At 46.0% G+C, this 22156-nt stretch overlaps 2 protein-coding genes and 1 long non-coding RNA gene across 3 annotated transcripts; 1 reads left to right on the top strand and 2 right to left on the bottom strand.

Moving 5' to 3' along the window:
* Window positions 1-1101: 1101 nt before the first annotated feature.
* Window positions 1102-6430, bottom strand: LOC142184464 (uncharacterized). The gene is made up of 3 exons (XR_012711836.1): window positions 6245-6430; window positions 5126-5233; window positions 1102-1388 (listed from the first exon to the last, which is right to left on the bottom strand). It is a non-coding gene; the product is annotated as an uncharacterized LOC142184464 (long non-coding RNA).
* Window positions 6431-6455: 25 nt separating this feature from the next.
* FKBPL (FKBP prolyl isomerase like) lies at window positions 6456-10369 on the top strand. The gene is made up of 2 exons (XM_075259337.1): window positions 6456-6524; window positions 9171-10369. The coding sequence occupies exon 2, from the start codon at window positions 9208-9210 to the stop codon at window positions 10018-10020; it is 813 nt and encodes a 270-aa protein (XP_075115438.1). The 5' UTR covers window positions 6456-6524; window positions 9171-9207; the 3' UTR covers window positions 10021-10369.
* A 3292-nt stretch (window positions 10370-13661) lies between these two features.
* Window positions 13662-22156, bottom strand: LOC142185529 (uncharacterized). The gene is made up of 9 exons (XM_075260956.1): window positions 21216-22156; window positions 18739-18830; window positions 17399-17469; window positions 17188-17291; window positions 15901-16021; window positions 15659-15808; window positions 15460-15583; window positions 15312-15359; window positions 13662-14769 (listed from the first exon to the last, which is right to left on the bottom strand). Exons 1-9 carry the CDS (start codon window positions 22154-22156, stop codon window positions 13886-13888), a joined length of 2535 nt encoding a protein of 844 aa, XP_075117057.1. The 3' UTR covers window positions 13662-13885.

Genomic DNA, 22156 nt, shown 5'->3' with positions numbered 1-22156 from the left:
TTATATTCTTGTATATAGGAGTAGTATTATAGTAGTTATATTCTTGTACATAGGGGTAGTATTATAGTAGTTATATTCTTGTACATAGGAGCAGTATTATAGTAGTTATATTCTTGTACATAGGAGCAGTATTATAGTAGTTATATTCTTGTACATAGGAGTAGTATTATAGTAGTTATATTCTTGTACATAGGAGCAGTATTATAGTAGTTATATTCTTGTACATAGGAGTAGTATTATAGTAGTTATATTCTTGTACATAGGAGCAGTATTATAGTAGTTATATTCTTGTATATAGGAGCTGTATTATAGTAGTTATATTCTTGTATATAGGAGTAGTATTATAGTAGTTATATTCTTGTACATAGGGGTAGTATTATAGTAGTTATATTCTTGTACATAGGAGCAGTATTATAGTAGTTATATTCTTGTACATAGGAGGTAGTATTATAGTAGTTATATTCTTGTATATAGGAGTAGTATTATAGTAGTTATATTCTTGTACATAGGAGGTAGTATTATAGTAGTTATATTCTTGTACATAGGAGCAGTATTATAGTAGTTATATTCTTGTACATAGGAGGTAGTATTATAGCAGTTATATTCTTGTACATAGGAGTAGTATTATAGTAGTTATATTCTTGTACATAGGAGTAGTATTATAGTAGTTATATTCTTGTACATAGGAGTAGTATTATAGTAGTTATATTCTTGTACATAGGAGGTAGTATTATAGTAGTTATGTACATAGGAGGCAGTATTATAGTAGTTATGTTCTTGTACATAGGAGGTAGTATTATAGTAGTTATATTCTTGTATATAGGAGCAGTATTATAGTAGTTATATTCTTGTACATAGGAGTAGTATTATAGTAGTTATATTCTTGTACATAGGAGGTAGTATTATAGTAGTTATATTCTTGTACATAGGGGGCAGTATTATAGTAGTTATATTCTTGTACATAGGGGGCAGTATTATAGTAGTTATATTCTTTGCTGTATTCAGAACCATTATGTTCATGTACCAGCTCCGCGTTGCGCTCCTGCCTTGCTGCTCATACATGATTGTCTTAGCCGCACATAAGACTCGCACATCCAGGACTCAGGTTACAGATCTTTATTTAGTTACACAGCAGCGGCCGTTCTCACCCCCTCCCCACCTCTGTACACAGGGGCTGCGGGGTGGAGGATCATTCTTCTGCTGTGTCGGAGAGACATAAACCTCTGAAAGCCCACACCATCTTCTTTACTTTATCGGCCTTGTGGGGGATTAATATGGTTTTACATTATTGGATGGGTTAGCGCTGAGAGTTTCTTCCGCCATGTCAGACGTCAACGGGGCAAAATCCGCAGATGGCTGAGACTTCACTGTGTTCTCCTTCTTACAACCTACAGCAAAGCAAAGCACAGAAATAAACCAGGAGCGATTATAATAAAATACAACCACATCGTATCCTTCATACAACGACCATCAGATACCTCTACACTGACATACACCTCTGCACATACAGACGTACACCCGTAGACTAACCGCCAGATACCCCTAGCCTTATAACAGCCCCCATACACCCATATAGTATCCTCTGTGCCGCTCTGAACAATGACTGGTGCATACGGGAGCCCTGCCATGTCCGCCGGAACAGATGAAAGGTTTCCTGCTTCTAGAGAGAAACAAAATGTTTTCCTATATCAGCCAAGTAATGGCAGAGCCATCTGGAGAGTGCGCGGCGAGCGGCTGCCATCAGGTGGGGAGGGGGGCTGAGTCATATAGTTCATTCATCACTCGCCTCCTCATGATCCGTTAGGTTTCATGACTTAATCTCTATGTGTAGGGAGGAGGATACTGTACATTCATATCTGTCAGTGTATATACAGTATTACTACAGCGTCGCCTCATCAGGTTTGTGGAAAAAAATTCTTCATCTTGTTTTTCAGTCAACTTTATTAATATGATATTACAGACAACAATGTTACAAATCTCTTAGAGGCAGACAGTGATGTAAATACACACACAGTGCGGATCTGTTACAGATGGGGAAGAAGATGGGCTGTGGGGGCCGCACTGAGCTTATACACCAGGGTCCAGGAGTCTTAGGGCCTATTCACACGGAGTAAACGCGACACGCAATGCGCCGCGTTTACGTGACGTTAGCGCCGCGATTTTGACGGTGCATGTTTGCGGTCGCGTTAGCGCCGCGTAAACGCACGTTAACGCGACTGCAAACATGCACCATCAAAATCATGGCGCTAACGTCCTGTAAACGCGGCGCATTGCGTGCCCGTTTACTCCGTGTGGATAGGCCCTTAAAGGGATCCTATCATTTAAACACATTTTTTTCTCATTGACACGTAGGAATAGCCTTAAGAAAGACTATATCCTACCTTTAGATGTCTTCTCCGCGCTGCCGTTCACTTGAAATCCCAGTTTTCGTCTATATGCAAATGAGTTCTCTCGCAGCACTGAGGACGTCCCCATTGTTGCCAATAAACTCTCCACCGCCACCTCCATCTTTGCCTGGAACGGGGTCTTGACGGGGGTTGGCGCAAACTTCTATTCCTCAGGCAAAGCCGACCGCATGCCCGCCAAGAAAATGGCCGCTTACAATACTGTACTCATTTGCATACCGACGAAAACCAGGATTCCAAGTGAATGGCAGCCCAGAGAAGACATCTAAAGGTAGGAGACGAACAGCCTTTCTTAAGGCTATTCCTACGTGTCAAGCAGAAAAAAAATGTGTTTAAATGATAGGATCCCTTTAAGTCATGTGCCTGACTAGAGACCCTCAGCATTGAGTCTTCCTACAGCGCTGTACAACACTGCCCTCTTGTGGTCACTGCTGCTCATGACATGTCCTAGCATTGTGCAGGCGCAGCATGACACAGCAATAGTAATGTGAGCGCAGTGACAGCAGGAATCTACCAAGTGACCAGTGGCGTAACTACTGCAGAGGCAGCTGCCACGGGGCCCCGCCATTCCTAGTTACGCCATTGCATGTCACCTATAGGAAGGCCGGGCTCAGATATCAAAGATATGATAAAAGGATGGTATTTGACCTGGGGCACACGGTAAACACAGTATAGGATTTTCAATTATTTGCTGAAAACTTCAGAACTTTTTGTATGTTTAACCCCTTACTCTGCTTCTGAAAATGGTCTAATAATAGGGTATAATATCCGGAGGCCAAGGGGAGCTGCAGCAGCTTAATAATGACTTGTACTCACCTCCCCTGGACTCCCTCAGGCACCTCTTCAGTGTTCTTTGGACCTCTTGCAGCCTCCTGGATGATGTCACGTGCCCCAGGAGCCCCTATGGTCAAATAGGTTGCACACACGTCAAGACGTCGGTGCACCCATGTAACCACTGAGACCTGAGCGCAGGCCTCGGTGTTCCCCTATGGCATATGACGTCAGTCAGAAGACCACTGAAGAGGACGCTGAGGGGGTGCGGGCGCTGCAAGGAAAGCCGGGAATATTGAGTATAAGAGTTTATTATGTTTCTGCGCCCTCTTTATGATACTCTGGGGTATAAATAGACCCAAAAGTATAATAAGGGCGTCTTGTTTGGGGTGAAAGGGTTCAACTCCAAGCGAAACAGTCAGCGAACCTCAAATATATTCACATAATGAATCTTAAAGGGATTGCCCATTCCTAGTTACAGTATCCTGTCTGACAGCTGGCCTGGTGCACCCTGCAGACAAAGGTAAGGGCACCCCCCCTGCGGACAGAGGTAAGGGCACCCCCCCCTGCGGACAGATGAAGGGCACCCCCCTGCGGACAGAAGTAAGAGCACCCCCCTGCAGACAGAGGTAAGTGCATCCTGCAGACAGAGGTAAGTGCACCCTGCAGACAAAGGTAAGGGCACCCCCCCTGCGGACAGAGGTAAGGGCACCCCCCCCTGCGGACAGAGGTAAGGGCACCCCCCTGCGGACAGAGGTAAGGGCACCCCCCTGCGGACAGAAGTAAGGGCACCCCCCTGCAGACAGAGGTAAGGGCACCCCCCCTGCAGACAGAGGTAAGGGCACCCCCCCTGCGGACAGAGGTAAGGGCACCCCCCCCTGCGGACAGAGGTAAGGGCACCCCCCTGCGGACAGAGGTAAGGGCACCCCCCTGCGGACAGAGGTAAGGGCACCCCCCTGCGGACAGAAGTAAGGGCACCCCCCTGCAGACAGAGGTAAGGGCACCCCCTGCAGACAGAGGTAAGGGCACCCCCCTGCGGACAGAGGTAAGGGCACCCCCCTGCGGACAGAAGTAAGGGCACCCCCCTGCAGACAGAGATAAGGGCACCCCCCTGCAGACAGAGGTAAGGGCACGCCCCTGCGGACAGAGGTAAGGGCACGCCCCTGCGGACAGAGGTAAGGGCACCCCCCTGCAGACAGAGGTAAGGGCACCCCCCTGCAGACAGAGGTAAGGGCACCCCCCTGCAGACAGAGGTAAGGGCACCCCCCTGCAGACAGAGGTAAGGGCACCCCCCTGCAGACAGAGGTAAGGGCACCCCCCTGCAGACAGAGGTAAGGGCACCCCCCTGCAGACAGAGGTAAGTGCACCCTGCAGACAGAGGTAAGGGCACCCCCCTGCGGACAGAGGTAAGGGCACCCCCCTGCGGACAGAAGTAAGGGCACCCCCCTGCGGACAGAAGTAAGGGCACCCCCCTGCAGACAGAGGTAAGGGCACCCCCTGCAGACAGAGGTAAGGGCACCCCCCTGCGGACAAAGGTAAGGGCACGCCCCTGCGGACAGAGGTAAGGGCACCCCCCTGCAGACAGAGGTAAGGGCACCCCCCTGCGGACAGAGGTAAGGGCACCCCCCTGCGGACAGAGGTAAGGGCACCCCCCTGCGGACAGAGGTAAGGGCACCCCCCTGCGGACAGAGGTAAGGGCACCCCCCTGCGGACAGAGGTAAGGGCACCCCCCTGCGGACAGAGGTAAGGGCACCCCCCTGCGGACAGAGGTAAGGGCACCCCCCTGCGGACAGAGGTAAGGGCACCATTGTCATAACTGTTCTTTAATCACATTTATATACAAATATCAAGACAAAGTTCCTTATTTGTACAACCTCAGCCCTTCTGTGCCCTCATTATTTTAATGGGGGCCCCTATGACTTGCACGTACACCCCTACAGTGAGGTTACCTTGGCGCAGAACACATGTTGGTTTCCCTGACGCGTTGGCCGCCACGTTCACCTCTTCTCCTCCCCCGCGCATGGAATTGCCAATTTTGCGTGCCACATAGCGGCAAGCTGAAGAAGAGAAAGAAAGAAGTTACAAAATATATCAATGTACAAGGAAACAAAAAATCTACAACAGGAAGTAAGTGAGAGACTTGTAAGATGGCGCCAGTCCATGTCAGCGGTCATGTCCCACCCCCACCCCCACAGCGGGAGCAGAGTCCAGTAATGGAGGGCAGGAGACAATGAACCTTTAATGGAATCCACAAGACTGGCCCTTTAATTCCTCATTCACATCTGTGTTGTGCAGTCTGTTGTTCTGATCCGTCAGAGGATTAGAACAACGGACAGGCGGACTGCTGAAAGCGAGGAGGGCAACAGCATCTGGCAGAATCCTTTGACTATAATGAGGTCCGTTCTTACAAACTGAAAACATAGGGAACATCCTATTCTTGTCCGTTTTCCTGGACGATTTACAGGCTCAGGTCTACGTATACATCATACGAAATCAATGGGAGAACGGACAAGTCAGATCTTTGCGGCTTTTTTTGCGTCCGTTCCATATTTGATGGAGAGAGTCGTCCATTTTGGATCCGTTTTTAATAGAACATTAAAAAAAACGGATGAATTTTATCGGCCCTTATTTTTCTGACTGCGATTTTCCATTTCTAATAGACGTAACTGGGACATAAGTGCGGGTACTGTCGTGTGTACAGAGCCTAACGCTACAGACCTGTCACAGCTGAGGTTTTGCTACCATTGCATGGAGTCTAGACAATCGTCTGCGAGATATACAGAACACACTGATTTGGGCTGTAGGTATTTGCTATTATTTACTGGGTGCAACGGTAGCGAAACCTCAGCTCGGGGAGTCAGGAAGGGTTCGCAGCTTCTGGACAGACACCAGACACTTCCTACTCACTAAAAGCAAGCGGAGAGGTTGAACGTGGTGAGAATTTGGAACGCAAAGAATATGGGAAAGTGTCAGGAGCCGTCACGATCCAAGGCTTTGTCTATAGCGCTGCACTACATCCTGCTCCAGCTGCGCACGTACAATCGCACCATATACAGGACAATACTCACCATTGATGATCAGTCACACCATGGTGTCTGGTGCCCGGTGCGTGCGCCTGGCTGCTGGCTGTCTCCTCTGTTTGCGCCTGGCTGCTGGCTGTCTCCTCTGCGTGCGCCTGTCACCCTGCTGACTGTCTCTGTGTATGTCTGAGTGTATTTGTCCCCACCACTCCCCTGTTACACAAGCTTTCTGCAGTGCTTGCAGAGCATGCTGGGTAACGCAGCCCCCTCCCTCCTCTTCATCATTGCTCTGCACTTCCTGCTGAACTCCCAGCCCAACCGCAGCAAGGTAAGCAGAGCCGTGTGCCTGGAGTCAGGGCATGCTGGTTGTTGTAGTCCTGCAGGGTTAGAGCAGGCGGCAGATGTCAGCAGTCTAGAGCGCTGCAGCTGGCGGGGAACTACAAGTCCCATCATAGGGCATTCAGAACTGGCTGTGATACTATTGGGATGTGCCTATAGTGCCGCCTGATGATGCTGATTCAGTTTGCTGCCATGCTGGGACTTGTAGTTTTGCAATAACCAGAGAGCTACAGGTTGGAGAACATCGGACTATGGCGAGACAACTTTGGTCATGTGACTTATTTCTGCGTGTCATTGCACTTGGTCGCACGTGTGACTACCATGTAGTCTATCGGAGGGAGTGGGGGTTTGGGGGATATTCTATGCATTATAGAGACTTTGCAGGAGAGACTATGGGAGTTAGAAGGTTGCCTTGGCAATGATCTCGCTTGACTTCCCAGCTGCGATCCGGTCCGTAGGGCTGAGACTTGGCCACATTCTCAGCTGTTGCTTCAGCCAATGTCCTGCCCTGTGTATGGCGGCGTCTCTGCACCCCGGTGTCACATGGCGGGGGGGAGTTTGCCTCGACAACCCCTGACCCTCTCTGTCTCTAACCGAACTCTCACGTGTATGGAGTCTTGAGAAATAGGGCTTGTCTATCAAAAATGAGCCCCCCCCCCCCTCCGTGCGGACTCCTGGAAGAGATGGCAGATCTCCCCAGCTCTGAGCTCTCTATTATTTAACTAATTGTCCGCTGGTTATTTCCCGAAAAATGTGGCCAGCACTTCTGTTTGCTCTTGTCGCAAAAAGGGGCGCGATACACTCAAAAAGTTGTCATGTCATCAAAGGGGGCGCTGTCATGGTAAAAGGGAGCTGATACCTCGCCGAAAGAAGTCAGTATAGGCTCATAGTCTGACAGATGTCATATGGGCAAGTCGTCACATGGCCAAAACATGGCCCCATAGAGTCCTAGGGTGCGATTAGTCCGAGCCATTAGACCCCTGGTGGGGACGGGTTGTATTATGGCCGTCTTTCGGGCCTCAATGGTCATCATTTCTGGTACACGAGAATCCACACTGAACCCCCGTGCACACGGCCATGCTTGTTTTCTCTATATTATCTGATAGTATATGGACCCATTCATCTTCATGGCGCCATACACCTGTCCATAGTTCTTATAGATTAGTTTAGGCCAGGGGCAAGGAACCATCATCACTACAACTCCCAGCATGCTCCATTCACTTCCATGGGAGTTCCAAGAAGAGCAGAGCAAGTATGCATGCTGGGAGTTGTAGTTTCGCAACATCTGGAGAGTAGAGATGAGCGAGTAGTATTCGATCGAGTAGGTATTTAATCGAATTCTACGGTATTCGGAATACTCGGCCGAATGCCATGCGGTAAACGCCTTTTACGTTTACCGCGTGGTATTTGACAGAGTACGAGTATTTCGAATACCGTAGAATTCAATTAAATACCTACTCGATTGAATACTACTCGCTCATCTCTACTGGGGAGCCGTACGTTCCCTACCCCTGGTCTAGGCCATTGGCAAAACATGGAGCGATTTCTACCCATGTCCGTATCTGTGGCACAGACTTGGCCATACGTCTTCTCTCAGATTCGTAATGACTGGTCACAATACAGACATATATTTTTGCGAAATATGGTTTTTGCAGGCGGTAAAAACCACCATGGTCCTGTGCGCGACATCTTATTGCCTATCTCTGTCTGTTCTTGTAGGATATCATATAGTATAAGGCTCCTAATACTGTAATAGTTTCGGTAGTTTCGAATAGCACGCTCCCATAGGAATGAATGGCCGCAGCCAGGGCCGGTGTCCTGCCGCTTAACCCCCTGTGTGCCAGCTGCTCCCATTTATTCCTATGGGAGCGTGCTATTCGAAGCTACCGTTTTGAATAGTACTCGCTCATCTCTACTCCTAATGTTCGCACTGAGTTCTTTACATCGGGGTTTGGAGAGATTTCGCACCGCGTACTCTCCCATTCATTTCAAAGGGAAACGGTGCCATCTGTTCAATAGGCAGGTTGTTTTTTTTTGTTTTTTTTTCTCATGAAGTTTTCCATCACTGTGGTGAGGAATAAAAAGAAATAACATGTCAATTATTTGTGCAGAATCCAGGCCGCTGTTTCAATAGAAATCAATGGGAGCCTGAAACCCTTCTCCAAAATCCTTGTCAAATCTAAGTAAAAAAAACCCTGAAAACTTCATCCAAAAACCTCATAAAACCCATTTATTTCTGGTGGAGTTTTTCACGTCTTCTTCAAGAAATTCAGCGTGAACCTACATGGCTGCATTCCGGCCCCAGTAATACATCAGCCATATTTTCTGGCCCAGTGGCCACCTATATTCCACCATCATAGTGATCTACGATGGTGTGAACTTCAGGACTCCCAGGACACTACTGTCATGTATTAATAGTATCTGAAGTTCACAGCCTGAGAAGTCATTATAAAGCTGGAATTGGGGTTGGACTGGGAAATGCGACCAATAGATGGACCAGATTTCTCGCCCCAAATACAGCCGTGTGAAAGGCCCTAACAAAATCAATGAAAGATGGAGAAACCATTGATCGGTCTTGGTATATACATTATGCAGATATTCTTCCATTAATTATATATTCTGTGGTTCTTTCCAGAAAACTGGCCCATCCATTCCTGGAATCCTAAGGGGTGATGGAAAGTCCTCCGACTTCAACGAACCTTAGATCTTGGCAGTGCCCAGATGGAAGTTTCACGAAGACCATTCTAGAGCCAGGATCAGGAGTGGACAAACCCAAAGAATGTGCCAAGTGTACCATATTTGTGGAACCTCTCGGTGACCCTACGACTCAGTCATGTTCTCCCATAGACGCCGGGTATCCTACAGGTAGCTGGGTACAGATAGAATTGGGGGAAGGTGATACCAGTCGCGACCGTCTTGTTGACCAATGCCTTGAAACCATGCTTCCTGGAGAAGTCTGCAGAGTGGACAGTGTTTTGGGTTTCCAGCTTGTCTTACGATTAGCAAGTTTTGAAGATGGAAAGGAGCCGTGGGAATTGGATGTAAACGAGAAGATCAAGTGGGCAGCCAGAGATCGGGAGAAGGGTGGAAAGGCATTTCGAGGTGGGAACGTCGAAGGAGCAGAAAGACGATACGCCAGGGCGCTGAGGCTTTTAGTCTGTACACCCGGAGAGGCAGAAGAGGAAAAAATAGCTCTGCTTTCTAACTTGGCAGCTTGCGACCTCAAAAAGGGCAGGTTACGTGAGGCTGAGGTGCGGTGCACCCGAGTTCTCGACAAGGAACCCGACCACCTGAAAGCTTTGTATAGGAGGGGTATGGCCAGAGCGGGCATGTCAGACTGGATGGGTGCAAGGGCAGATTTAGAAAAACTGTTGAAACTGGACCCCAGTAACAAAGAGGCAAGAAGAGAAATCGCCAAAGTCAGGGAAAAGCAGAAGAATGAGCAGGCTCAGATCAGTAAAGCTTTAGGGAAAATGTTCCTTTAAATCGTTTCCAATCCCTCACCGATAAAGAGCCATAAATCCAGAATAACTGAGATCTCTGGTGACTGAGGTGCACAGGGCCTCATGCCTCAGTATATCACAAGCTCCACCAGCCTGGACAGGCTGCATTATCATGACTACTGGTCCCACCAGAAATGTCCACCTGTGTTATGAGTCTCAGACTGGTTTAATGTCTGGTTACATAAAGCAAGTCCTGGTTAGTTTACCTCAGGGAAGTTGATCATAAATGGTCTGACATATGGAACGAAGCTCAGGATGCTTAAATAATCCATCAAATAAAGTCTAATATTTATTTCATACCTTTGAATGGTTTCGTTCATTGCTTTCTATCTCACTGGCCGGGCCGATGACCTCCTTGGAGAAGACTTTTCCTGACCAGTTTAGGCCACATCTCTAGCCTATGCACTTAGGAATCCAGTATATCGTGTAAATAGTTTACATATATAGCATAAAAGAAATACAATAAATGTGCATGAAATGAGTTATATGCTTTCCTGGTGGGTTTTATCTGGTTACTTTTTCCATTACTGGTGGCTTGTGGTAATGAGTTCCAGAATATACGACAGCTCCTAGGAACCTATCTATAATACATAGTGTATGACACTGTCAGGGCTCCTAGGAACCTATCTATAAAACATAGTGTATGACACTGTCAGGGCTCCTAGGAACCTATCTATAAAACATAGTGTATGACACTGTCAGGGCTCCTAGGAACCTATCTATAAAACATAGTGTATGACACTGTCAGGGCTCCTAGGAACCTATCTATAATACATAGTGTATGACACTGTCAGGGCTCCTAGGAACCTATCTATAAAACATAGTGTATGACACTGTCAGGGCTCCTAGGAACCTATCTATAAAACATAGTGTATGACACTGTCAGGGCTCCTAGGAACCTATCTATAATACATAGTGTATGACACTGTCAGGGCTCCTAGGAACCTATCTATAAAACATAGTGTATGACACTGTCAGGGCTCCTAGGAACCTATCTATAAAACATAGTGTATGACACTGTCAGGGCTCCTAGGAACCTATCTATAAAACATAGTGTATGACACTGTCAGGGCTCCTAGGAACCTATCTATAAAACATAGTGTATGACACTGTCAGGGCTCCTAGGAACCTATCTATAATACATAGTGTATGACACTGTCAGGGCTCCTAGGAACCTATCTATAAAACATAGTGTATGACACTGTCAGGGCTCCTAGGAATCTATCTATAATGCATAGTGTATAATACTGTCAGGGCTCCTAGGAACCTATCTATAATACATAGTGTAGAAAACTGTCAGGGCTCCTAGGACTATATATATATATATATATATATATATATATATATATATATATATATATATATATATAGTGTATGACACTGTCAGGGCTCCTAGGAACCTATCTATAATACATAGTGTATGACACTGTCAGGGCTCCTAGGAACCGATCTATAAAACATAGTGTAGAAAACTGTCAGGGCTCCTAGGACTATATATCTATAAGACATAGTGTATGACACTGTCAGGGCTCCTAGGAACCTATCTATAATACATAGTGCATGACACTGTCAGGGCTCCTAGGACTATACATCTATAATACATAGTGTATGACACTGTCAGGGCTCCTAGGAACCTATCTATAAAACATAGTGTAGAAAACTGTCAGGGCTCCTAGGAACCTATCTATAATACATAGTGTATAACACTGTCAGGGCTCCTAGGAACCTATCTATAAAACATAGTGTATGACACTGTCAGGGCTCCTAGGAACCTATCTATAAAACATAGTGTATGACACTGTCAGGGCTCCTAGGAACCTATCTATAAAACATAGTGTATGACACTGTCAGGGCTCCTAGGAACCTATCTATAAAACATAGTGTATGACACTGTCAGGGCTCCTAGGAACCTATCTATAAAACATAGTGTATGACACTGTCAGGGCTCCTAGGAACCTATCTATAATACATAGTGTATGACACTGTCAGGGCTCCTAGGAACCTATCTATAAAACATAGTGTATGACACTGTCAGGGCTCCTAGGAATCTATCTATAATGCATAGTGTATAATACTGTCAGGGCTCCTAGGAACCTATCTATAATACATAGTGTAGAAAACTGTCAGGGCTCCTAGGAACCTATCTATAATACATAGTGTATAACACTGTCAGGGCTCCTAGGAACCTATCTATAATACATAGTGTATGATACTGTCAGGGTTCCTAGGAACCTATGTAACACAGGCAAACACAGCCGAAGTTATTTCAAAGTGAAAGCGTCATTATTATATTCTGGGGTCTCTTCAGTCCCCAGAATATAATAGGTGGGGACCCAGAGGAGGTATAAAAAAAAAAACAACAACACCACATTCATACTCTCCTTCGCTCACCTCTTTAGGGCCTCTTTTGGTGTCTGGTGCTCTCTTGGCCTCCTCAATGACATTATATTGCCTGGGGTCACCGCTGAGGCCTGTGATGGGCATGCATAAGTGTCATGGCATCATCATGTGACCGTAGGTAGCCTAATCACAGGTCTTTGTGGTGACCACTGGGGAGTATAATATCAGCCAGGAGATGATGAGGCCTGTTAAGCGAATTTAAAGGGATCCTATCATTCAAACTAATTTTTTTCTGCCTATCATGTAGGAATAGCCTTAAGAAAGGCTATTCGTCTCTTACCTTTAGATGTCTTCTCTGGGCCGCTGTTGGCTTGAAATACCGGTTTTTGCCGGTATGCAAATGAGTTCTCTTGCAGCACTGGGGGTGGTCCTCAGCGCTCTACAAGTACTGGGGGCGTCCCCAGTGCTGCGAGAGAACTCTCCAGCGCCACCTCCATCTTTGTCAGGAACGTCATCTTCCTGTGTCTTCTGGCGCAGGCTTTGAAAATTGTAGGCCTTGGGCAGAGCCGTCTGCGCATACCCACAGGCCACAAGAAAATGACCGCTTACTTACATTTTTCTTGTGACCTCTGGCATGCGCAGTAGGCTTTGACTGAGGCCTACAAGTTTCAAAGCCTGCGCCTGAAGAAGACACAGGAAGATGACGTTCCAGAAGAAGATGGAGACACTGGAGAGTTCTCTGGCAGCATTGGGGACGCCCCTAGTGCTGTTTGAGCACTGGGGCTCACCCCCAGTGCTGCGAGAGAACTCACTTGCATACTGGCAAAACCCAGGATTTCAAGTGAACGGAGGCACGGAGAAGACATCTAAAGGTAGGAGAAGAATAGCCTTTCTTAAGGCTATTCCGACGTGTTAGGGACAAAAAAAATTCATTCTCAATGATAGGATCCCTTTAAGGGGCTTATCCACTTTCTAGTATTGATAGCCTAGGCTATCAATATTAGATCACCTAGGACCCCACCACCTGCCAGCTCTTGGTAATGTTTACATGCTGCCCATTTGCCATATAACCTGTAATAGTGGCTTTGGGTACTGCAACGCTGCCCCACTTATTCCCATTCCAACCTCAGGTCTAATCATCCAAATTTATAGCATTAAGTATTCCTATCATGTTGTAATTTTTGGGTTATTTGACTCAGAGTCAATGCATTAGGCCTAAAGGGAGTGAATATTTAGTCAAGAAATCGATGGACATTATTAAATAAATTTATTGACATAATTCAGTAACATTTTAAAAATAAAAAAATCCAGGGAGTAAAACCAGACCGGCCCCTGAAATACTGGCCCCTGACATAACAATGTTTTTGGCTTTCAATGTTACACTAGCTTTGTCCTCATAAGCTCTAATGGATTCTTTCTGATCACAACATTGCAGTTTGCACTTAGAAGAGTTAAATGGTTGATATTTTTTTTAATAAAAATCTAGGGAAATATTTTCGAAAAATATTCAACTAGTTGGAAAAAAATTCCTATATTCTAAACACGACGGTGCCTCCGCCACATGTGAATTTTGTAATGTACAAGCGTCTGCACACGTGAAAGACATTTCCCACATTCTGGACATGACTAAGGCCTGATCCATGTGACTCCTCTGGTGTCTGGTTAGTCCTGTTTTATGGGCAAAACATTTCCCACACTCTGGACATGAATATAGCTTCTTCCCTATGTGAATTCTCTGATGTCTACCGAGTTTCGAGCTAGATACAAAACATTTCCCGCACTCTGAACATGAATATGGCTTCTCTCCTGTGTGGACTCTCTGGTGGACGATGAGGTTTGTTTTGTAGGAAAAACATTTCTCGCACTCCGTACATGAGAATGGCTTCTCCACCATGTGAATCCTCTGGTGTCTGACGAGTTTTGAATTCGATACGAAACATTTCCCACACTCCGCACATGAATATGGCTTCTCTCCCGTGTGGCTTCTCAGATGGATGATGAGGTTTGATTTGTAGGAAAAACGTTTGTCACATTGTGGACATGAATGCGCCTTCTCCCCGCTGTGAATTTTCAGATGATCCAGAAGATGTCTTCGGCCTTTAAAACATTTCTCACATTCTGGACATGAGAATGGCTTCTCTCCGGTGTGCATTATCCGGTGTCTCATAAGTTTTGAATGAGATATAAAAAATTTTCCACATTCTGGACATTGGAATCGTTTAGAGATTTGTGACTGGGTAGGAGGCTCCATGAGCATGGTGGGATCAGAGGACAGATCTCCTGGGTGGGTGAGCGAAAGTAGACCTGGTGTAAGAAAATGTTCTCCATCAACATTATATCCAAGATCACAATCTGGAGGGACATCGTAGCACCAGAGCTCCAGAGGGACATCTGTTCGGAATAAAAATGGATGTTTATTAACACAATACAATAGGTGGACATTATGATGGACCGGTCCTCACCATGTTAGACTGGATGTTTTTTTCCCTACCTATATATATGATATATCAATGGTGGGACCTCCATCTATCTGCATTGGGAATAGCCATGAAAACACAAATTGGCCCAGTCTAGAGTGCTGCGGATAAGTGCACTGGCGATCCTTCATTACTCCCCATTCACTCCCCATTGGCCTGTGTTATAGACCATTGCAAATGTGACCACTGAGGTCAATCTTCAGCCTCAGGAAGGGACCCAGGACATCACAAGGAGTGACATCATGTGTCCTTTGCTTAGGGCACTCAATGGCCTCAGTAGTAAAGTGTCAAGTCAAAAATGGACCAGTAGGACCGGACCATGCTTGGAGGCACCGGGGAAAGGTGAGTATGATTTAAAAAAAATTAAAAATTTCACCTCCCCTGGCCTATTTAAAAAAATAACGTTTTTGCCCGACCAATGGGGACAAGTCTTACCCCATATAAGTCTTTTCTTACCCTGTGGTGTTGGGGGCTGGTCATGTATATCACTCCTACTGGATTCATCTGTAAGACACACAGACATGGCGGTGGTATACATTTCTCATGTGTGATTATTGATACATTGAGGTGACCTCCAAAACTTCCCACCATTATCTCTTCTTACCCAGTGTTGTGAGGAGCTGGTCGTCCTCCATCATGACACCCTTGTACTGATCCTTGTGTTCTTCTAAATACTCCCACTCCTCCAAGGAGAGATGGACAGTGACGTCCTGACACCTTATCGGGACCTGACAACACAATGATACGGTTATCATCCAGTCACATGTACGGTATTATGTCCCAGCATTCCCAGCAGCGCTCACCTCTCCGGTTAACATCTGAAGGATCTTATTGACGACCTCTAGGATCTTCTGTTCATTGTCTCTAGGATGTGCCATTGACTGACGTGGAGGATTACGGGGATCGGAGCTGGTCACCACACCCATGCCAGGTTTCTTAACCACCATATAGTCCTGTGTATGGAGAGACGCACTGATAAACATCATCTCTCCAGCCCTGTCTGGTCTATACAGAGGAGAGTCATGTCATGTCTAGAAGTCCTCACCTCTCCAGTCAGAAGGTAGATGATCTCCAGGGTGAGGCCTAATATCTGTTCAGCCATTGTGAAGGTAGCCAGTAAATGGAGAATTATTTGGTAACTTGAGTGGGGGTCGGTGGGAAGACACCTAAAGAAGAACAAAAAGAAGTCACCGATCCTAAAATCCCTGGTATGACGACACTATATGTATGATGCATGTCAAGACTTTAAACATGGCGGCTGCTTAGAAGATGAAGGAGCGCCGTAGTCACCAGCAGGATTGTAAATCCCTGAAGAGACGTCCGGGGGTGGCGAGGCATTTTTTTTTTTAGATGTAGAATGACCCCCGTTCCATTGATCACATATATAAGTAAACAAAAACAAACATAAATACACAAGGAATATGCCTGACTAGAAACATGGAGAAATACTCATCCGATTCGGTAGTTACAATGGTCAAACCGATATCCAGGTCCCCCCGTGAACAGGAAGATGAAGGACTGAAAGACCCCTAAAAGTCTCCAAGTGAATGGAGCACCAGTGGGCTTGTGTGACCGGCGCGCCATTCACCTATGGGACTTCGGGAGATTACAGTCCCAGCAGCCCCATAGCAGTGAATGGAGCCCCGATCACACAAGCCCACTGGTGCTCTATGTATGAAGTCCTCGTCCTCCTGATCACCAGTCGTTGCTAAGACCATGATCACATTTGCACCATTATGTCCGTTTTTCTGGTCCGTCTCAAGTCCTGCTATCACGACTTTTTTCATCCAATGAGGTGTCTTTGATGTAGTTCATGGGGGGCCCTAAAGGTCCCCACGCCACATACAATGTATGACTTATTCTACATGGCACAGTGGGTAACACATTGTGTATTGGGGCTCCGGAGCTTCAGGTTACACCTGTCGGGATCTGTTGTTATCCGCCATCTACGTCTTTACAGTTAATCCGCTCTTTTGGTCCTCGGACAGACCATAAAACGACACAGATGTGAACGTACCAACGTCCTACAAAAGCGAACTACGTATGCTGCTTTCGTGAACAGTCTACCTCGCTATTTCTGTAACCCTCATTCACTTCTATGGGACTTCCGAAAACAGCGTAGCCTACTCAGCTATATTTGTATCTCCCGGCCACCGCATCCAGACAGGATGGAGCCAGCGAAGCCCGTCACTGCGATAACTTCTGGATAGGCTAATAAAAGCTTCAATGTGAATATCCCTTTAAGGGGGACTGCAGTCAGTGTGTAACTACCTGGACGTCTATAGGACACAAGCGACACAAAGCACACGAAAAAGACAACAATCACACTCACCGGGAACATGCCAGGAGACTCCACAACACAGGGAATAAAGGACCTCTGATGACGTCATCATCATGTGAGCAAGCGGGGGGAGTCAAAGTCTGGAGGGTCGGGGTCTGCCCAGGAATCAGACGTCTGTAGTCAAGGAGAAACCGCATGGATCTTCTAAGAGTCGAGCACCTCCCCGTGATCCCATCATCAAAGGTCCTAAAAATCAACACACCCAGATAAGGAGGCCTCTGGAGTCAGGCCGCTCCTCCAGCACCTCCAGTCCAGACGCCATCAGAAAGAAGACTAGAAAAGGACAATGTGAAAAACCAATACCGGATATTTTTTGTAAAGACTTGAAGAAATGTCCCGAGAAGGCTGCAACTCCTGAGACTCCTTCGATTGTCCTGAATCAGACGTTTGATTATAATTAATTAAAAAAATGGCCCTAAATTTTGCAAAAATGACGAACATGATGTGACAAATTGGTGCAAATTGTCAGTTATTGTGCACTAGCTATACTAGCGATGTCATCCGTGGCCCCTGAATGTCTGCGTGCCCCACCTGCAGTATCGCCCCGGACCCCCCACATTTGCCGTGTGGGCGCAGCGGGCCCGTGCAACACCAGTGCACCGATGGACCTCGACCTTGCGCCCCACTGGCCCACTACTGCTCCTCTCGCCCCTGGACTCTCCACTTTTTTCCCTACGCGCTCTCCCATTCACTTGCTCTCATATTCCTCCCAAACCTGCGACTCTGAGCCCCTTCCCCCCCCCACCTCTGCCACCGTGTTCCTATGTATACACACCCTCCCCACCCTTCTGTCTACCCCTGCCGACCCCCGGGGCCCCGGTGGACTTATCAGTCCATGCCGCGCGCCGGGCTCCAGTGATGCTGGCATGTGCGGTTCTTGGCTGCCTGCATGCACGACGCCTTGTTGTTCATGTCAGTGTGCGGCTGGCTTGTGGCTGTATAGCTCCGCCCCCGCAGTGGCCTGGTCCAATCGGAGTCCTGCGCCTTATGTGGTGATGTCATGTGAGGTCCTTCAGCCTACACGAACCATGAATTTGGTGCCCGTGGTTGGCAAACCCGGTGATATACGTGGTTTCTGAGGCGCCTATGTTCTTTTCCGGGTGACAGTCTAGGTATGTGCAAAATTTCATTGAAATCCGTTTGGCCGTTGCGGCGTGATAGTGGAACAAACATCCAAACACACATTTCGGGTCCCCGTGAAGGATTTTCCCATCCGCTATACTTTGACTGTAAAATGTCACTTTTTTTTCCGCTGTGTTTCCACCACTGACAAGTTACCACATTTACACTACGTGGGGCCCCGGCCGTAATCTATAATTTTTGGATCAATTTATATAATTCTGTAACTTGAGAAATGAATATTTTTTAACTCTTTTTATACAATGTAACTTCAATTAAACAAACAAACCTCTAAATTCATCTAAAAAAGTTATTAATAAACAATCACAGAAACCGCTCCAGATATTTCTTGGTAATGCATCGGATAAATAATTTAGGGCCATTAAACCATAGAGGGAATTTATTAAGACTGCCCATTCCTACACCAGTCGCCATGGATTCTCTGACAGGCGCTCGACTCGCCAGAATTACGAAGAGGCTCCGGACTCTTAATAGTTCTCGAGTATGTAGGTGGACTGGTCACAAATCTAGGCCAGTCATGAACGATTTGTGATAGAAGTCATGACAGTTTTCTGGTGTAAGTTATAGCAAATCTGGTGTCCCAGGGTGCCCCCGCCCCGAGGTGCCAAGGTTCCCGTACCATGATACCCACTGTCTAAAAAAAGTGGCAGATAGAGCCCAAGTTCTGAGATGCAACAGTGCGCCAGAAACGTCTCAAGTCAAGGTGTATTTCTGGCCACTTTTGTGACACGATTGCATTGATGAATGTGGGCCATGTGAGAAAAATTTCTAAAAAGTGCCCAGTCATTAAGACCCTTAGACCCCATTCACATAGAGGAAGCCAGATTGGAAAACCTAGTCTGTACATCATCCCCTGTCCGAACTCAGTCCAAATACCCAAACTCCGAGCATCATAGTGATCTACAAATCTAGGAGTCCCGGTCACTCCATGGTTCATCTGTCCTACTACATACAGTATGGAACAGTAGAGGCGCGGGAGGGACGCCTAGTATTATAGGGCACTACGATATGTAGAGTCTTGGTCTTCTAAGCAGATTCAGACCCAAAAATGAAGGCTGCCAGTTATGGACAGAATTAGACAACCATGAAAGTTGGCCAGGGTGCACCAATGGTTGCTCAGAGGAAGCTAGTCTAGGTGCATGGAAACCACTGGTTCCTAGTCATTAGGAGGGCCATGGTAGACATGTCCCTATCCATCTTGTGAGGCACCACTATCCGTTGGGTTCACCCACTTGTGCTGTATGGTAATATTTTTTTTGTTCCCTTACCTCTCCTGTGCCTCCGATCATTATACTTGGGGGTCTGAAACCAAGACCCTCAAGTATAATCCCCAAGACCCCCCCGAGTATAATAATAGTGTTTGTGAGGCCTGCGGCATCACTTACCGATCCCAGCCCCTGCCAGGATCGATAAGTAAATAAGGCCCGTTACAGGCTGGGGCTATCGCTGGGCCCCTAATGTCCCGGGCCCTATGGCAGCCGATACCGTGGCTACCCCGGTAGTTACACCACCGATTGGATCTCAATTATTCCTTATGACATCACCCAGGAGGCCACTAAGGAGCTCAGGAGTGGTGAGGGAAGGGGAGTTATCAGTGTGCATTATTTTATCGCACCTCCCCCAGACCTCCATTAAATCCACTCCAGGCTTTGGTTCAAAAAAAAAAAAAAATCACTGCAAAATCTGCAACAAAAACACAACGATATCTGCACAGTTTTTCTTCAACACGTGGTAGCTCAGTTTTCAGCAGTGCTGCGCAGAGTGGGTGTGGTATCAGTGGAGGGAGGGGTTATGACGGCAGTTGCCAGTTCAATTGTACAACTACACAGTTTTGGTTTTTTTTAAAAAAAACCCTAAATCTAAATACGCCGATACTCTTATATATCCGGCCCCCCATAATATCTAGCCCAACACTAATGCCCTTAGGAACCCCCCACCACCCCAAGTGTCTCAGTGTTTCGAGAACAAACCCACACAGCTTCAAACAACAGCTCTATAGAACGTCCACCCCACAGAACAAAGGAAACAAAAATTAAACCCAGAAAATAAGAATCCAAAGTGTTTTAATAAAGTTTTATAAGTACTTTTAATTATTAACAGAACAAACATGGTGACAACCCTTTTAATAGAGGTGGAGGCCCAGGTCTTGTGAACTTCAGACCTTTACGTTATAGAGAACACGGACGGTGCAGCCAAAACTGGTGTAAAATAAGTTATCGATAAACAAAAACCTTTTGCAATGAAAATTTTAGAAAAAAAATCTAACTATTTAGAACATAAATTCCCTTGTGAACTCTCTGACGCAGAATATCTCCAACGTTCTACACAATTATGGCTTCTCAACATGTGAGATCTTTCACATTCAACAAGATCTGGTGTCTGGTGAAAAGTTTCTTAAATTCTGGACATGACAACATCTTTGACCTTGTATGACTTCTAGATTCAACTTTTTGCATATCCTGGACATGACAATGTCTTTTAACCAGTTAGGATGGTCATATTCTGGACATGACTTCTTTCACGTGGAATAAGATTTGGTTTCTAGGTAAGACATCTACCATATCCTGGACAGGACAACGTCTTCTCTCCAGTAAGACTTCTCTAACGTTGACTTCTAGGTAAGACATTTTCCATATTCTAAACATCACAATGTCTTCTCTCCAGTAAGACTTCTCTGACGTTGACTTGTAGGTAAGACATCTACCATATCCTGGACAGGACAATGTCTTCTCTCCAGTAGGACTTCTCTGATGTTGATTTCTAGATAAGACATCTTCCATCTACTGGACGTGACAATGTCTTCTATCCAATATGACTTCTCTGATGTTCAACACGATTTGGTGTGTGGGTAACAACTTCTTCCATATTCTGGACATGACTATGGCATCTCTCTCATGTGACTCCTCCGATGTTTATCTAGATTAACTTTTCGGGTAAAACACTTCTCACATTCTGGACATGAAAATGGCTTCTCTCCCGTGTGGCTTCTCTGGTGTCTAACAAGTTTTGAACTGGATACAAAACACATTCCACATTCTGCACATGAATATGGCTTCTCTCCTCGGTGGAGTTTTTGATGTACGACGAAATTTGATTGGAAGGAAAAACATTTCCCGCATTCTGGACATGAATATGGCTTCTCACCAGTGTGAACTCTCCGATGTTCAACAGCTTGTCTTTTAAGTCTGAAACATTTGCCACAATCTGGACATGAAAATGGCTTCAGCTCAGTGTGAATTATCTGGTGTTTGACAAGTTTTGAATTCGATACAAAATTTTTTCCACATTCTGGACATGGGAATTCTTTAGGAATTTGCTTCTTTATGTGACTTTTCTGGTGTCTTAGAAGTTTTGAATTACATAAGAAACATTTCTCACATTCCGGACATGAATAAAGCTTCTCTCCTGCATGGAGTTTTTGATGGACGGTATAATTTGATTTGAAAGAAAAACATTTCCCGCATTCTGGACATGAATATGGCTTCTCCCCAGTGTGAACTCTTTGATGTTCTATGACATATCTTTTAACATTGAAACATTTATTACATTTTGGACATGAATATGGCTTCTCTCCGGTGTGAATAATCTGGTGTCTGACAAGTTTTGTGTTAGTTGCAAAAATTTTCCCACATTCTGAACAAGAGAATTTTTTAATAATTTTCAGATGAGTCGGTGGCTTCTCATGAGTGGTAGGATTAGGTGCTGGCTCTTGTTTGTCGGAGACTGAAGGTGGACTTTGGGCAATACAATGTTCTCCATCGCTGCTACATCCTAGTTCACATTCTGCAGGTAGATTACTACGCCAAGGTTTTAGAGGCAT

Source organism: Leptodactylus fuscus, chromosome 11, assembly GCF_031893055.1.
Source record: "Leptodactylus fuscus isolate aLepFus1 chromosome 11, aLepFus1.hap2, whole genome shotgun sequence".
Classification (NCBI taxonomy): Eukaryota; Metazoa; Chordata; class Amphibia; order Anura; family Leptodactylidae; genus Leptodactylus; species Leptodactylus fuscus.
Note: the sequence above shows the minus strand (reverse complement) of the source record. Positions and strands in the feature narration are given on the sequence as shown.

Excerpts from the sequence above, each read along its gene's own strand:
- FKBPL (XM_075259337.1), top strand. The coding sequence starts at position 9,208 with ATGGAAAGTCCTCCGACTTCAACGAACCTTAGATCTTGGCAGTGCCCA.
- LOC142185529 (XM_075260956.1), bottom strand. The coding sequence starts at position 22,156 with ATGCCTCTAAAACCTTGGCGTAGTAATCTACCTGCAGAATGTGAACTA. Across the intron at positions 18,831-21,215 it reads CACATGAGAGAGATGCCATA|TCCACCTACATACTCGAGAA; the intron begins GTCATGTCCAGA and ends ATTTGTGACCAG. Across the intron at positions 15,584-15,658 it reads TTCAGATGTTAACCGGAGAG|GTCCCGATAAGGTGTCAGGA; the intron begins GTGAGCGCTGCT and ends TTGTGTTGTCAG.